General features: G+C 46.0%; 1 protein-coding gene across 1 annotated transcript; it reads left to right on the top strand.

The window, feature by feature from the left end:
* Positions 1-10780: 10780 nt before the first annotated feature.
* On the top strand, positions 10781-14236 carry LOC121992820 (SRSF protein kinase 1-like). Its single transcript, XM_042547408.1, has 4 exons — positions 10781-11160; positions 11870-12649; positions 13429-13476; positions 13539-14236. Exons 1-4 carry the CDS (start codon positions 10981-10983, stop codon positions 13854-13856), a joined length of 1326 nt encoding a protein of 441 aa, XP_042403342.1. The 5' UTR covers positions 10781-10980; the 3' UTR covers positions 13857-14236.
* The last annotated feature ends 1347 nt before the right edge of the window (positions 14237-15583 follow it).

The following is a 15583-nucleotide window of genomic DNA, read 5'->3' as shown; positions in this document are numbered from 1 at the left end:
TTTTTAAGGAGTTCGATCAACTACAGATCGATCGCAGCCAACTGCTGCCTATGGCAACCCCACTCTATAGGTTCACGGGCAATGAAGTCTTGTCGATCGGCCAGGCAAGATTAGGTATCTCGCTGGGAGAGGAGCCATTGAGGAGGACTCAGACCACCAACTTCATAGTTGTGGACGCGCCATCGGCCTACAACATTATTTTATGCCGACCAACCCTCAACGAATTCCGAACGACAGTATCCACTTACTACCAGAAGATAAAGTTCCCGGTGGACGATCAGGTGGGCGAGGTCAAGGACGACCAACTGGCCGCTCGGCGCTGCTACTTGAAGATGGTCAAAGGCGAGGCCAAAGCAGCTCAGAAAACTCCGACTAGAGGTAAATGTTATTACCAAGAAAACTCCCACCTTTGTATATGAAGTAAAGGAGGAGGTGCAGATCCACCCTAGCCGGTCGGAATCCATGACCTTCGTGGCTGCCGACTTGGAAGAGAAGAAGAAGGCAGAGTTGATCGCCTGCCTCAGGGAAAACCACGATGTGTTCCCCTGGTCAACACATAAGTTACCCGGCATCTCTCTAAGCGTAGCCCAGCACGAGCTCCACGTCCGACCAGACACTCGGCCGGCTAAACAAAAAAAATAGGACTTCAGCGCCGACTAGAACGTGATCATCCGGGCGGAGATGGAAAAGCTATTGGAGGCTGGCCACATCAGGGAGGTTCAATTCCCGAGCTGGCTAGCCAATATAGTGCTAGTCTCCAAGCCGGGTAACAAATGACGGTCTGCATCGACTTTTGTGACTTAAACAAGGCATGCCCAAAGGATTTCTATCTGCTGCCCCGGATAGATCAAATGGTGCACTCGACGACGGGCTGCGAGTTGATCTGTATGCTCGATGCGTATCAAGGATACCATCAAGTGTCGCTAACTCGCAAGGATCAAGAAAAGGTCAGCTTCATCACGACCGACGGAATATACTGCTACAACGTCATTCTGTTCGGACTGAAGAATGTCGAAGCCACCTACCAAAGACTAATGAATAAAGTGTTCCAACGGCAGATCAGCCGTAATATGGAGGTATACGTCAATGACATACTCATCAAATCCCTCCGAGTGGCTGACTTATGCGCAGATATCAACGAAACCTGTTGGACGCTAAGGGCATACGGAATAAAGCTGAACCTGAGCAAGTGCCTGTTCGGCGCAAAAAGTGGTTGCTTATATCGTCACTGAGTGAGGCATCGAAGCCAATCCGAGCAAAGTCCATGCTTTGCAGAACATGCCTCCGCCTCAGAATTTGAAGGAAGCTCAGAGGATGACCGGTCGGATCATGCCATTATCCCGGTTCATATCCAAATCATTCGATCGGAGCCTGCCATTTTTCAAGATATTGCGTCAAGCCACCAAATTCCAATGGGACGCTGAGTGTAATCGGACGCTAGAGGAGCTGAAGGAGTATTTGAGCTTACTACCTATGTTAGCCAAGCCAGTCGCTGGTGAGCCGCTCTAGATATATTTATCATCCAACGAATATGTCGTTGGGTCAGCTTTAGTCAAGCAGAACGGCCAAGATCAGCAACATGTATATTTTCTGAGTCATATATTGATGGATGTTGAATCTCGTTACACCGGTCTCGGAAAATTGGCCTATGCACTGGTACTCGCCGCTTAAAGGTTTCGTCCATACTTCCTAGCGTACTCAATAATAGTGATGAATAATAGTGCTCTAGAAAGAGTCCTCCTCAATCCAGAGGCGTCCGGACGGCTAATCAAGTAGATGACCAAACTTAGCGAGTTCGACATCCAATATCAACCCCGTGCAGTGATCAAGACTCAAGCCTTGGCAAATTTTGTGATAGAAGTCCAAAGTGACAAGCCAGCGTCGACGTGGAAGATATATGTGGACGGCTCGTCCACTTGGCAGGGCAGCGGAATCAGCTTAATCCTCATCTCACCTCGGGAAGACCAGATGCAGCTGTTCGTCCGGTTGGACTACCGGGCTACTAACAACAAAGTAGAATATGAGGCATTGATAGCTTGCCTGCAAGCAGCTTGACACGTGGGAGTGGATAAAGTCTTCATTCACTCGGATTCCCAGCTCGTCGCCCAGCAACTATCTGGGACCTTTGAAATAAGCAGCATACAGCTAAGGCTCTATGCAGAGGCTTTTGAAAAGCTGAACACCAACTTCCAAGAAGTGGTTATACAGAAGATTCCTCGATCGGAAAACTACGCGGCGGATGAGCTAGCAAAGATGGTCAGCTCGCTAACACCGATTGTCATAGGTCAGCCGATCGAGCAAGTCTCACTAGTTGCTCACATCGACCATATAGAGGGAATCACCTTCCTGAATAACTGGAGGATGACCTTGACAGAGTTCTTGCGTTCGGGGACTATACCTACCAATCCGGAGGATGCTCGCCTGATAAATAAGAGGGGCGGTCGGTTCACGATGATCGGCGACCAGCTCTATAAGAAAGCCTTTTCTCGACTCCTACTCAAGTGTGTCAGACTAGAAGACGTCAATTACATCCTAAATGAGGTGCATCAAGGCTCTTACGGAGGTCATCCGGGCGGCCGCGCATTAGCCCAAAAAATACTACTGGCTGGATACTTCTGGTCGACCCTCTAGGAGGATGCCGCTTCGATGGTAGTCATTTGCCTGTCCTGTCAGAAGTACCATAACATGCCGCACCGACCGACCGAGGAGATAAAAACGTCCATGGTATCGTGCCCATTCGACCAATGGGGCATGGATATCATGGGGTCTTTCCCTATGGCAATTGGTCAGTGCAAGTTCCTGCTAGTGGCGGTGGACTACTTCTCAAAATAGGTTGAGACTGAGCCGCTTGCTAGAATTACCGAGCGGATGGTCACCAAATTTATTTGGCAGAATATTATATGTCGGTTCGAAGTCTCGTGCTGACTCGTGTCTGACAATGGGAGGCAGTTTGTCGGTCGGGAGCTTAAAGAATGATGTGAGGGCTATGGCATCCAACAGTCCTTCACCTCGGTGGCCTACCTCCAAGGCAATGAGCAAGCGGAAGTCACCAATCGGGAGATCCTCAGAGTTTTGCGTACTCAGCTCGACCACATGGGAGGTAGCTGGGTCGACGAGCTCCCCAATGTGCTATGGGCTCTCCGCATAACTCCGAAAGAGACAACCGACGTAACCCCATTTCAATTGATGTACGATGACGAAGCAGTCGTCCCAGTGGAGGTTGGGGTAGAATCTGATCGGGTACAATACTATGACGAGGGGAACGCTGAACGGAGGTTGATGGAGCTCGACTTGGTGGATGAAGCAAGGGCAAAAGTTGTCATTCGACTGATGGCCTACCGACAACACATGAGGCAGAATTACAATTGGCGGGTGATCCCGAGGTCCTTCCAGGTCGACGACATCATCTGGAAGAAAGTGAAGTCGGTCGCCGACGTCGCTAAGCTTAAGGCACCATGGGCGGGACCATTCATGGTCATGCGGAAGCTCCGTTCGGGCGTCTACTATTTGGAGGACAAAGAAGGGAGGCAGCTCGAGAGGCCCTCAAGCGCGAACCATCTTCAACCCTACAGAGCTAGATGAGAGGTAAGCAAGTGAATCTTGTATTTTGTAGATGTTGTATGTTTGTCGAATGCAGGGCAAAGTTTGAATAAAAAAGCAGAGTCCTTTCTAAGTGCATCTCCATCAACCGTTGAATGGTGACATTAAACGCGGGTCTACAACAAACCGTCGAGCGGCGACGTTAAACATGGGTCTACAAAAAACCATCGAGCGACGACGTTAAACGCGAGTCTTCACCAAATCGTCGAGCGGCGACATTAAACGCGGGTCTACAACAAACCATTGAGCGGCAACGTTAAACGCGAGTCTTCACCAAACCGTCAAGGGATGACGTTAAATGTGTGTCCCCACCAACGATCGAGCGGTGACCTTAAACCCTCGTCTTCATCAACAGTGGAGCGGCGACCTTAAACCCTCACCTCCACCAATGGTCAAGCAACGACCTTAAATCCTCGTCTCCATCGATGGTTGAGCGGTGACCATAAACCCTCGTCTGCACCAAATCGTCGAGCGGCAACATTAAACGCGGGCCTACTTTGAATCGTCAAGCGGCGACGTTAAACCCGGGGCTTAATGAAATAGCCAAGCAGCAGCGATGAGACCCGAATCTACGCTGGTTGTCGAACGGCTGACTACGAATAAGGGTTGCCCAAGAGCCTCCAAAGTTGCAAATGAACATCCCGTTCGGGAGGATGTACCAAAATACTTCAAGCTTCACGACTTAAAATGAAAGGCGAAGCGAGCAAACGTGCATACAAACAAAGGCCGAGTGGAGGAATTATGGGACTACAATACAACCCAAGGAAGACCAGAAAGCTAACACAATAAGAAAAAACCTGACCAAACGACCAGACATGCATTAATACTTTAAAGTTTATAAAGGAGAAATTACAAGGATAGAGCCCTCAGCCTCACTCTTAGTAATCTAATACGTCGTCGGGTAGAGCGGCTGTCAGCTTGTCCCGGCTTATGACTGTTCGACCGCGTTGGCCAGCTAAAAGGGGGGTTGAATAACCCTACAAAAGTAAAAGAAAACTACCTTTCTCGAACCCTCAGAATAGCACTTACATAAAATAAATAAACAGAAGATAACAAAAAGAAGAGGCACCAGATTTGACTTGGTTATAACCGGAGAGGTTGTTAATCCAAGGAATGTGTCGCATTAGTATCTCCTTCAGGCGGAGAAGCCTCTTACAGCAATGACGCACAGAAAAATAGAAGTTAAACTCTAAAGAACCCATACAAGTGTTGGAAATGCTAATTGCTTGAGTTCATTCAGCTTCTTGGACCAAGGCTATATTTATAGCCTTGGTCAGGGCGCCTGGAAGGGTTCCAAGCGCCTGAGAGGGGATAAAACTTTATCCCTTCTCGCATAGATCATGTTTGATAGCGATCTTGATAAACTCCAGGTCCGAGCGCCCAGAAGGGTTCTGGGCGCCCGAAATAGTTCCGGGCGCCCGAACCAGGAAAGTCAATAGAGTTGACTTTTTCTGGTTAGGGCCTTCTGCTCCAGTGCTGCTTGCCTTGGTCCGAGTCTTCCGCTCCGGCTCCGCTTGCTTCGGTGATTTCAGCCAACCGAAATAAGGCTCACCCAAAATCAATTTCGGTCTTCTCGAACAACCTTCCGCTCCGGCTTCTCGTCCCTCGGAATCGTCGCGTACTTCCTTCTTGTCTGCCAGAGTACTCATCCGCAGCTCTTCGTCCCTCGGTCGCACCCCATGTCGACCTTCTCGCTAGCTGCATCTCTTGCTCCTCGAGCAATCTTCCGCTCTGGCTTCTCGTCCCTCGGAAACACCGCACGCTTCCTTCTTGTTTGCCGGTGTACTCTTCCGCAGCGCCTCGTCCCTCAAACGCGCTCTCCCGTGCCATCCTTCTCGCTAGCTGCGTCTTCCGCTCAACTCCCTGTGCTCCTAAGCTCCTGCACACTTAGACACAAGGTTAAAACACCACAGGACTTAACTTAACTTGTTGATCACACCAAAACAATCTTGGGGTTCCAACAATGGCCTTGCTGGTCATAGTGGCCGGCAGGTGGCCCCCCTCGTGAAGCAGACTGATCGTCCATTCAATCACCAAGTCGAACAGTCTAAGGGCTCAATCAGTGAATTTATCGCAGAATGTGTCCGAACGGAGGCAGGCTTGCTTCATGGTTTCAAACCTACTCCCTTCGGCATCCTGGTAAATCCGCAGCGCCGCACAGGACCCCTCCAACGCCGCCCGAGATCCCTCCAGCTCACCCTTGGTGGCGGCTAGCGCGACATCCCTGGAGGCCACCTGATCACGGAGGGACTTTTCCTCAGTCGAGCAGCTATTGCGCTCGACCACCAAAAAATCCTCGGCCTCCTTAAGCTTCTGGGCTAGGCGTCGGGCCTCCTTGTTCTTCAATTCGAGGTCGTCGATGAGCCGTTGCTTCCTGGCGGTGGCCAACTCTATCTTCTTATCGAAGGTGGTGACCTATTTATTGAGTCGAGCTAGCATCACCTCCTGATCGACCGACTTTTTTCGCTCGGCCTCCAGAAGCTTATTACTTTTCTCCAGGTCGGCCTTCAGTTTCTCAACTTCAGAGATCGATAGCCCCTGGGAGGAAGAGGTGTCGCTCGAGATTTTAAGTTTCTTGAACTCATCCTCCAAATAGGCTAGCTTGTGGCATGTGGTCAGGTTCTTCACCCAGTACTGCGGGCAAACAAGAAATGATTATGGCCGAACGAAGGTAAGCCATGAGTTTATAATAAAGAACTTACCTCGGTGGCCATTTGGGTGTGACTGTTGACCAGGACGCCTGGAGGTAGCATCGCCGCATGGGCCCATGCATCCTCCTAGATTTCGACGAGCGGCCCACGGATGAGGATCTGGTGCTCGGGGGTCCGGGACTGGGCGCTCGACTCGCTGTAGTCCTCCGTTAGCAGATGGAGGATCGCCATAACAGATCGTCGGCCACTCAGGGCCGAGTGGAATGAGGCCACCTGACCGGAAGCTGGTAAGATGTCAGACCGTTTAACCGCCAGAGGTTTCGGTGGTGGTGGCATAAAGGCCACGGGCGATGTGGCAACGGTCCCTTGTGGTAGCTTGGCCAGGGAGGGCATCCGATTGGACGATGAAGCCTCCACAGTTTCAGGGAGCGGAGCCAGAGTCGAAGTTTCGACCCTCTCAACCGATTGTGCGCCTAAGGTAGCGGAACGCGAAGATGGCTCCGCTCGGCGCCTCTTGCGCCTGGTCAGTGGCACGTCGGAGGAAGCCAAGCCCGAGGGTTCCTCAACGGGAATGATAGGGCACCGCTCCGTCTGAGGCTGTGAGCTTGGGGTGGCCCCTCCGCTCGGCGCATGGCTAGCCGCACCTTCGCCCACTTCCACGGGCGTCTCGTCGCTCAGCCCAAGTGGATCTTCGTGGGAGTCGACCGGCTGCAGACGATGGCTCGCCAGTTCCTCGGTAGCAGTCGCCTCGATCGCGCTGTCCAAAAGCTTCGCCTTGCCGGTCATCCGCGCATGCATCATGATTTCGGTTGCAAGAAAAAAGGCAAAATCAATTAGCATCAAAGGAATGGGTAAAGTAGTGTCTTACCTAGGCTGGTCGATAGCCAGGTACGGATCGGACTCAGGTCAAAGCTGTAGAGGAACCCTCAAACAACAACTTATAGATGTCGTACTTCTGATCGGCCAGCATCGCTGCAGCATCCAAATAGTTCGATCGGCTTTTGTAACTCTTCAGTGGGGGCTGAGGCGCCACTTCGAGCTGCCAGTGGGTCAAGAATTTCGACCGCTTGGGAAGACGTAGGAAAAAGAAGTACTCCCTCCAATGTTTATTGGAGGATGACATTTTATCAAAAACCACTAGACCAACCCTAGACTGGAAGAGGAAGGTCCCCAGCTCGGACAACTTCGAATAGTAAAAATAGTGGATGTCGTGCAGCCGAAACAAGACGACGACACCGCACAGAAGACGGAAGGAATTCGACACGAGTTGTGGGAGGGAGATGCGGAAGTATTTACTGTTGGATCGTGAAACGTCGATAGAGGGGGGTGAATATCGATTCGAAAAACAACGAGTATAAAAGAGTTAAGCGCAGCGGAATAATAAAAATTGAGACAAACTGAACACGGTATTTTTTACTTCGTTCGGAGCCTATGACGACTCCTACTCGAAGGCCCGTACTCCGTGAGTACTTTCGTTGGGCAATCACTAGCAGTTCGAAAATGATTACACTTTAATAGTATAGAAATGCTAGAAAAATAAAGAAAAATACCGACAGGAATTAAAGAAAAAGAAAGAAGCGTATTGTAGGATCTTTGTTAGCGTCGCTGGAGCGCAGAGCAGTAGAGCAAGCAGTAGAAGACTTTCTTTCTGATGATGTTCTGAAGCTTCCCTCTGACCCTTCTTTTATATGAAGCTCGGGGCTCCCCGGATCTTCTCGCCAGCTATCCGGTCAGCCCGTCGACCTAGCTGGACTTCTCGCCAAGCGTCCGGTCAGCCCGTCGACCCGCTTGGACTTCTCGCCAGCTATCCGGTCAGCCCGTCGACCTAGCTGGGCTTCGTGCCAGACATCTGGTCAGCCCGTCGACCTGTCTGGACTTTTCCTGCACACTCGATCAGAGTGTTAGACAACAACAAGATAACTTAACCTGATTTGTCATTCATCAAAACCTGGTTTAAATCGTTAGTGCAAACCGCACGAACATTTACAAACTATGATAATGAAAGGATAGACAGGGAACAGTAGACCGGTAGAAAAATGGTCCCTGAACAGATAGATGCATCCTGTCGGTGGGGTATTTGGTCGATCGGACGAGAAAGGCAAAACAATCTCGTGGTCAAGAGGAATCTCAAAGGCATTTCTAAGGCCCTCCGCATTACCCTCGTCAAACCTAGACTCCATGGTGGTATACCAGGGTCCGGGGACGGGGGTTGATGGCTGCGAATAGCTGGTCATAGCGAAAACACAGGAAAAAAGGGGGTCGTCGGAGGAAAGAAATACAACCGGTAGAGGAAAAAACTGCTAGGGGTTTCAATGGAATCCGAAGACGAGTCAAAAGACCCAATAGTGGACACGAGGGGGAGAGAGCTTATTGGAAAGGAGAGGAGGTCGCTCGAGAAAAGGAGCGAAGGATCGCCGGAGGGCAAAACGCAAGGAATCACCGGAGAGCACAGCGCGAAGGAGCACAGGTGTCGTCGGAAATGCAGCAACGAAAGTGTGAAGAAGGAGGTGGCACAGTGGGCTCATATACCCCGGGCTCGGCCAACCAGAGCCGTCCGATCTAGGTCACGGAAACCTAGGTCAAGATCTCGCCGTTGAATTCAAACTGCCAAATGTCGTAATCAATGTCTGTCACGACAGGCATGCGATAGCTACGGGCGTGACACATGGCGTGCTACCATGGGTCGGCAATTAAGGCAAACATGGGAACCTTTTCTACCTTAATGAGAAGGGATTTGCACGCTTCCCAAGAAATTAAGATGACGTCAGCCTAACCCGTGCTCGCCCGAGATAGCTCGAGGAAAAAGTTCTACAAGTGCAAGCCTTTGTCCGCCCGATCGAATCTAGGGAGCGTGTTGATGACCAAGTGACAAGCTTCAAACGGTCGATCGGCGAGGATCGGGCCCATCCTGATCGGAGTCCATACAAGGATAAAGACCGATCGGGAGGGAATCTGCGCACACTAGTCTAGTCAGTCGAACTACAACCTCCTTCGACTAAATTTGAAGGGGAGACTTGTGATGTAGTGATGATAAGTGGCTCGCCCCGCTACCACGGTGGAGGTCAATGGTGGTCAAAGTCAAGACGGTGAATGGACGGATGGTCTTGGCCGGTCGGGCGAGGCACTTTCCGACCGGGAGTTGAGCACCAACCCATCATCTCCGACACGGAGTAATCAAACCAACGCTCAAGGGACGTGTAGAAGCTGAGTTGGGCAGCCATCCCGCTCGGCCCAGCCACAGGTGACACGAACCGATGACTTTCAGCCGAGCGGCTCTACCGCTCGGCGTGACAGTGTGCTTCCGGCCGAGCGGCCATCCCGCTCGACCCGATAACAAGCGACGCTTGGACAGCGGACTATCAGTCGAGCGGTTATCTTACTCGGTGTGGCAACAGGCACAAGGATGTCATAATCCTGGCCGAGCGACCATTCCGTGTGGCCAGGCAACAGGCACAGCAAGGTATCCTTCAACATCCTTTTGGGAGTTAGCGTCGCTGACAAACGGTATGGTCAGACAGAGGATCGTACGGTGAAAGTTTCCACTGTCACTTCAAAGATATGCTTGGTCCGTTAAGGTACTGTGTCAGGGGCACTTTACTGATATGTCTCTTTATGGAAAGGTTAGGATAGCGTACCCGTTTTAAAAAGCGTGCGCACACGCTATGAGAGCCCTATATAAAGGGGGGATCTAGACATCGATGGAGGTATGCTTTTCTCGTGATTTCTACTGTTGCGCTACAGTTCTCTTTGCTTCTTGCTTCGCTGGAGACTGACTTGAGCGCTGGAGGGCCATCGTCGGAGACCTCTTCCCTGGCTCGGCACTGACGTTGCTGTGTTGTTGGCGGGAGTGAAGTCTACTAGAGATCAATAGAAATGTCATATCCCTAGTATTCATCTCTTCGACTTTTGGACAGGATAAGTGGGGATGCCTCACAGGGAATGATTTATAGATTTGATTTAAGTTGATAGAATTTGGATGATTCTATTTTCTGGATTAATTGGATTGAAGGATTAGATATCTGAATAAAAAAATATAAAAAAAAATAAGTTCGGGAGTGCATTATCAGTGATAGGTAAGTCTTATTTTGTTTCTATCCACTTAGTCAAATCCAATTTGGTGCACGTCATCAACCCCTAGTCGAATCTATTGCCAATACTTCAGAGATGACACGCAAAAAAAATTTAAAAACCAAAAAAAAAAAAAATCACCAATCTAACTCGACCCGAATCGGTCCGGTTCGAGATTAGGAGAATGGACCGCTCGGCTGAATCCAATCCGGTGCACGTCTACTCCGTGTCTCCCACCGAATCAAACCTCGACCGAACCGGACGACCCTCGAGAGATGATACGTCACATCCAATTGACCGGTTCATCTCGCCCAAGCAATCAATCATTTATCTGCATCATCGATTCGCTGACCAGGATGCAATCGTAGCCGTTGGTCGTCTCCATCGCTTCGCGATTCGCGGTCTGAGGAGCTTCCTTCGCAGGTTCGCACTGGTCTCCCGATCCTTTATTGGTAAAAGAGGTGATCCATTCCTCCGCATTCGCCCAATTGTAGCCATCGCCTCCGTCCTCCTCAGATCCGCGTCTCCTCCTCCTCCCCCTCTTCTTCTCTTCTCTCCCTCTTCTTCCGTCGTCTTCTTCTTAGCTCGCTGGAAAGTTGGGATCCTTAGGGGTGGTTCGTAAGGCAGGCGATAAAGGCGAGAACTTTCGCAGCGGAGAAATATGTCGTACTCTTCGTCGTCGGGGTCTGAGGAGGACGAGGGCGTCGACGCCTACCGCAAGGGAGGGTACCATGCTGTCAGGGTCGGCGATCAATTCGCCGGTGGGCGGTACATCGCCCAGCGGAAGCTCGGATGGGGTCACTTCTCCACCGTCTGGCTCGCCTATGACACCCGATCCGAGGTACCATCCCTTAACGATTGTGCCGTACGGGAAGATCTCGCCTTTGACGCCCGATCTCTGTGTGAATAGTCGCAAAATATTGAAATTTTCAGGCAATTGTCGAGGTTTTATATCTGATTTCGCCCATTCGCTTGTCTCTTGTCGAATTGACTTTTGACTCGGACTTAATTACTCGATCAGCTGTTCAATTTACGAATTATTGCAACGGCAAATCTCTGTTTCGTCGCTCTTTGATTCGCTCCAGCGCTTTTCTGCAATCGATGTTGTACGAATTAATAATTGCAGTTCAATAATGGTCAAAGGAATTTATTCCTGATCGTGCTTCATTCATTTTCTGCAATTTCCTCGTTTGGTTTAATTACCTGATATTTTTAACGGGAACCTTTTATTTCCTTTAGCATCCACATCTCCCTACTCGTGTGGCGTGAAACTGATCTGTTGTTGCATCATCTGTTTACGTCTCTACGAGCTTTTCCTCATTTTAAAGTCTGGATACTTGTATGTCAACTCTACTACCTGTGACTAGGTCCCTATCTGATCATCTTGCATTCCTTTTTCTATTTTTGAATTTTTCTCCTTTAGTTTATGGTGCACTATTACAGTATGTTATTTTTTCCCCCTTTTGCTTTTTTTCATGTTCCAAAATCCAAATTCTGTCTACTTGCCTTTGGTTGCATTATTTAATAATGTTCATCTCTTTGTTCTGCAGATTTTTGTTGCTCTCAAAATCCAAAAAAGTGCACCAGAGTTTGCTCAAGCTGCTCTTCATGAGATTGAGCTTCTTTCAGCAATTGCAGAAGGAGATGCCTCGAATTCTAAGTGCATAATTCGACTGATTGACAACTTTAAGCATTCTGGGCCAAACGGACAGCATCTCTGCCTGGTAATTGAGTTCCTTGGTGATAGCCTACTTCGACTCGTGAAGTACAACCGCTACAAAGGCATTGGGCTAGACAGGGTGAAATACATATGCAAGTCTATCTTGGTGGGTCTTGATTATTTGCACCGGGAATTAGGCATGATTCACACGGATTTGAAGCTGGAGAATGTTCTTCTGGTCTCCACCATTGATCCTGCAAAAGACCCAGTTAGGTCTGGATTTACGCCAATCCTAGAGCGACCAGAGGGTAACCTAAATGGGGGAGTAGTGGTCAATTTGATTGAAAAGAGGCTAAAGGAGAGGGCAAAGCAGGCAAGGGCAAAAATCTCTGAGAGAAGAGCATCAGCTGCAGGTCTTGTACTGAATGAAAGGAGCTTGGATGGGATTGATCTTAGATGCAAGATTGTAGATTTTGGGAATGCTTGTTGGTCAAACAACAAGTTAACTGATGATATACAGACTAGACAATATCGGTCACCAGAGGTAATTCTTGGTGCTGTATATGATTGTTCTGCGGACATGTGGTCCTTTGCTTGCATGGCTTATGAGCTTGCTACTGGGGATATGCTATTTACTCCGAAAGGTGGCCAAGGGTATAGTGAAGATGAGGTATAACTCTTCCCTCTATGTAAACATGGGCATATAATTATTGAACATTAAGACAAGTAAAAAGTACTTTTGAGAGAATTTAGAAAGTTCGATTAAGAAAAGCTTATATAAGCTTAGGTGAGAAGCAATACTTTCATATCTGTGGATTCACTAGGATAAACTGATAAATGTTTGTTACCAGTGAAAGTCACAGTTTAGCCTAAGGATGCCTGTTGATAGTTTTTTTTTTTTTTATCTCTTTTGTAAAAAAAAATTGAATATCAATTATATCTATCTTGGACAAGTTGATTTAAGTGTCTTTAGTGTCTCTGAAACCAAGCTAATGTAAATTATATATGACACAGAATAGCTTTCTGTGTTATATGTCTTTTGTTTTGTCAATTTGATCATCTATGATGTAAGATCTGTCATTATAGTAAAATCCTTAATAGGTTGAAGACAGATTTAAAGAAAATATATTTCTAGGGATTATTAGAAGACTTCTTAAATTTATTTAACCATTGCTCCTTGGACATATCTAACTTTTAGAGACAATTTCCGTATCAACTTCTTGTTCCAAGTGTGATGGCTAGCATTTTTTGCTGTTTGTTAGCTTGCATTAGTTCTGTCACCAGCTAAATCAGCATCTCCTGTTGCTTAGCTTTGAATAAGTAATGAATTTGAAAACGTCTAAATAAGATACATGCTGACATACCAAACTGCAATTTTCTTTCTTAGGAAACAAGTTCATATTCTGTTATGATTTTAGTTTCCAGCAAATGACTTGGGCCTCATTGCAGGATCACTTGGCTTTGATGATGGAGCTCCTTGGAAAGATACCCAAAAAGGTAAGACTACGTGTTTCAACTCTATTAATTTTCATATCATCTAACCCCTTTTATCTGCTCAGATTGCTACAGCAGGATCCCGATCGAAGGACTACTTCGACAGACATGGAGATCTCAAGAGGATCCGACGACTCAAATTCTGGCCACTTTACAAACTCCTGGTTGAGAAATACAAATTTCCGGAGAATGATGCTCGTGAATTCGCAGAGTTTCTTAGTCCTCTACTTGATTTTGGTCCTGAGAAGCGGCCAACAGCGTCGCAGTGTCTGCAACATCCATGGTTTCAGGTTAAAGATGCAAAACCTGGTGTCGAAAATAATGAAACCAATGCGAAGAAGCTGGAGATCGGTATGAGCAAGCTCAAAGTTCAGGTGAAATGAAGAGCTTTTCGTACATGGCACACCCAAAGGATTCTTTTTGCTGGATGTCGATTACTTTGATCAAAATTGGATCACTATCATGACACTGGAGAAAGCAGCTTCATCACGGTGAACATGGAGCTAACAACATACTATATATGTTTTGTGCAAAATATTTTTGTTCTTATGTTTTTTTGTATCTGATCATTTTGCTAGTTGGTGAATGAGGGGGAGGGAGTAAGTTTCTTCACATGGATTCATACTGACCTCAACCAAAAGTTATCGACATTGACTAAGCTTCTATGTTCTTATTGGTCAGGGTTCATTTTTGTGTGGACATCATCATTAATTTGTGTAGTATTTTCTATTATCTGAGGAATTCCATTAATTTATTTACTTACTAGTCGATGTAAAGATAATTACTATTGGATTTGGATTCAAACTTCCACGCAATTTCTTTCCTAACCATGGTATCTAACCTCATTGAAAAGACTCATAAAATGAGTCGCAAGACGTTTACGGAGTTTAGTAGAGTGGTGATTTATGAAATTTAAACAATTTGAATGCGTATACTTTTTTTCACTAACATTATTATGTGTTTCTAAACTAATTAAAAATAAAAATAATAAATATACAACAATTTAAGTGGTTTTAATAAGTACAACAATTTAACAATTTGAATGCGTATAAATTTTTTTTACTAACATTATTATGTGTTTCTAAACTAATTAAAAATAAAAATAATAAATATAAAACAACAATTTAAGTGGTTTTAATAAGTACACCAATTTAACAATTTCAATGCGTATAAATTTTTTTTACTAACATTATTATGTGTTTCTAAACTAATTAAAAATAAAAATAATAAATATAAAACAACAATTTAAGTGTAAATTAATAAGTACAACAATTAAGTGTCTTTACCCTTCCCTAGTTGATGATAAAGTGTGAAGTTGTCTTATAGATCCTTTCAGTTACATTCAAAAAAACAGAGATGAAATCATGATGAGAACTTATTCAACTTTAATTTAGGATCCTTTGTAGACAAAGGGCATAAGATAATCTGTACAGTGTATGTATTCGTCAAAAATCCAACCATTCCATATAGGCGTATAAATGAGTTCATGAGCTATTTGAAAATCGAAAGTTCATTTGAGTTCGTTTAATGAGGCTCGTTAAAATAAATAAATGAAACACAAATTTCACAATACTCGACTCGTTAGCTCGTGAGCATATTCGTTATTAAGCTCATGAATTAACTTTTAAATAAAAGAATAATAATTTTGATATCAAATTTATAGATTTTACACTCTACTTATGAAAAATATAGACAAATATATTAAATTTATTTATTAGAATAAAATTATAAATTTTTATAAAAATATTACAATTTTATCTAAATAAATAATTTAGTTTTTAATAAATATTTAAATTTATAATTTATATTTATTAAACTCATTTAGGTTTGATAAAAAATCGTGAGACATTAATATATTCGATAAATAAAACTCAAGTTCGACTTAATTATAAACGAGTCAAACTCAAATATTCAAAAATTCTATTCAACTCAACTGAATTACATTACTAATTCCATAAATTCTGTCCAAATATCAACTCAACTTGACTATATCGCAAATACTAACTCGACTATACTCACACATTTTTACTTGTCTTATCCATCCTTATCTCTCAACCCATTTGTGTGCGTGTAATCCGATCAAATATTTACTCAGACATAGTTTGAAAAT

This window comes from Zingiber officinale, chromosome 6B, assembly GCF_018446385.1.
Source record: "Zingiber officinale cultivar Zhangliang chromosome 6B, Zo_v1.1, whole genome shotgun sequence".
Classification (NCBI taxonomy): Eukaryota; Viridiplantae; Streptophyta; class Magnoliopsida; order Zingiberales; family Zingiberaceae; genus Zingiber; species Zingiber officinale.
The sequence above is the reverse complement of the archived record's forward strand: the minus strand, read 5'-3'. Positions and strand labels throughout refer to the sequence as shown.

Bases quoted from the DNA above. Each gene is read 5' to 3' on its own strand.
- LOC121992820 (XM_042547408.1), top strand. From the start codon at position 10,981: ATGTCGTACTCTTCGTCGTCGGGGTCTGAGGAGGACGAGGGCGTCGAC. The intron at 11,161-11,869 runs GTACCATCCCTT...TTTGTTCTGCAG, and splicing joins CCTATGACACCCGATCCGAG to ATTTTTGTTGCTCTCAAAAT. The intron at 13,477-13,538 runs GTAAGACTACGT...TTATCTGCTCAG, and splicing joins TTGGAAAGATACCCAAAAAG to ATTGCTACAGCAGGATCCCG.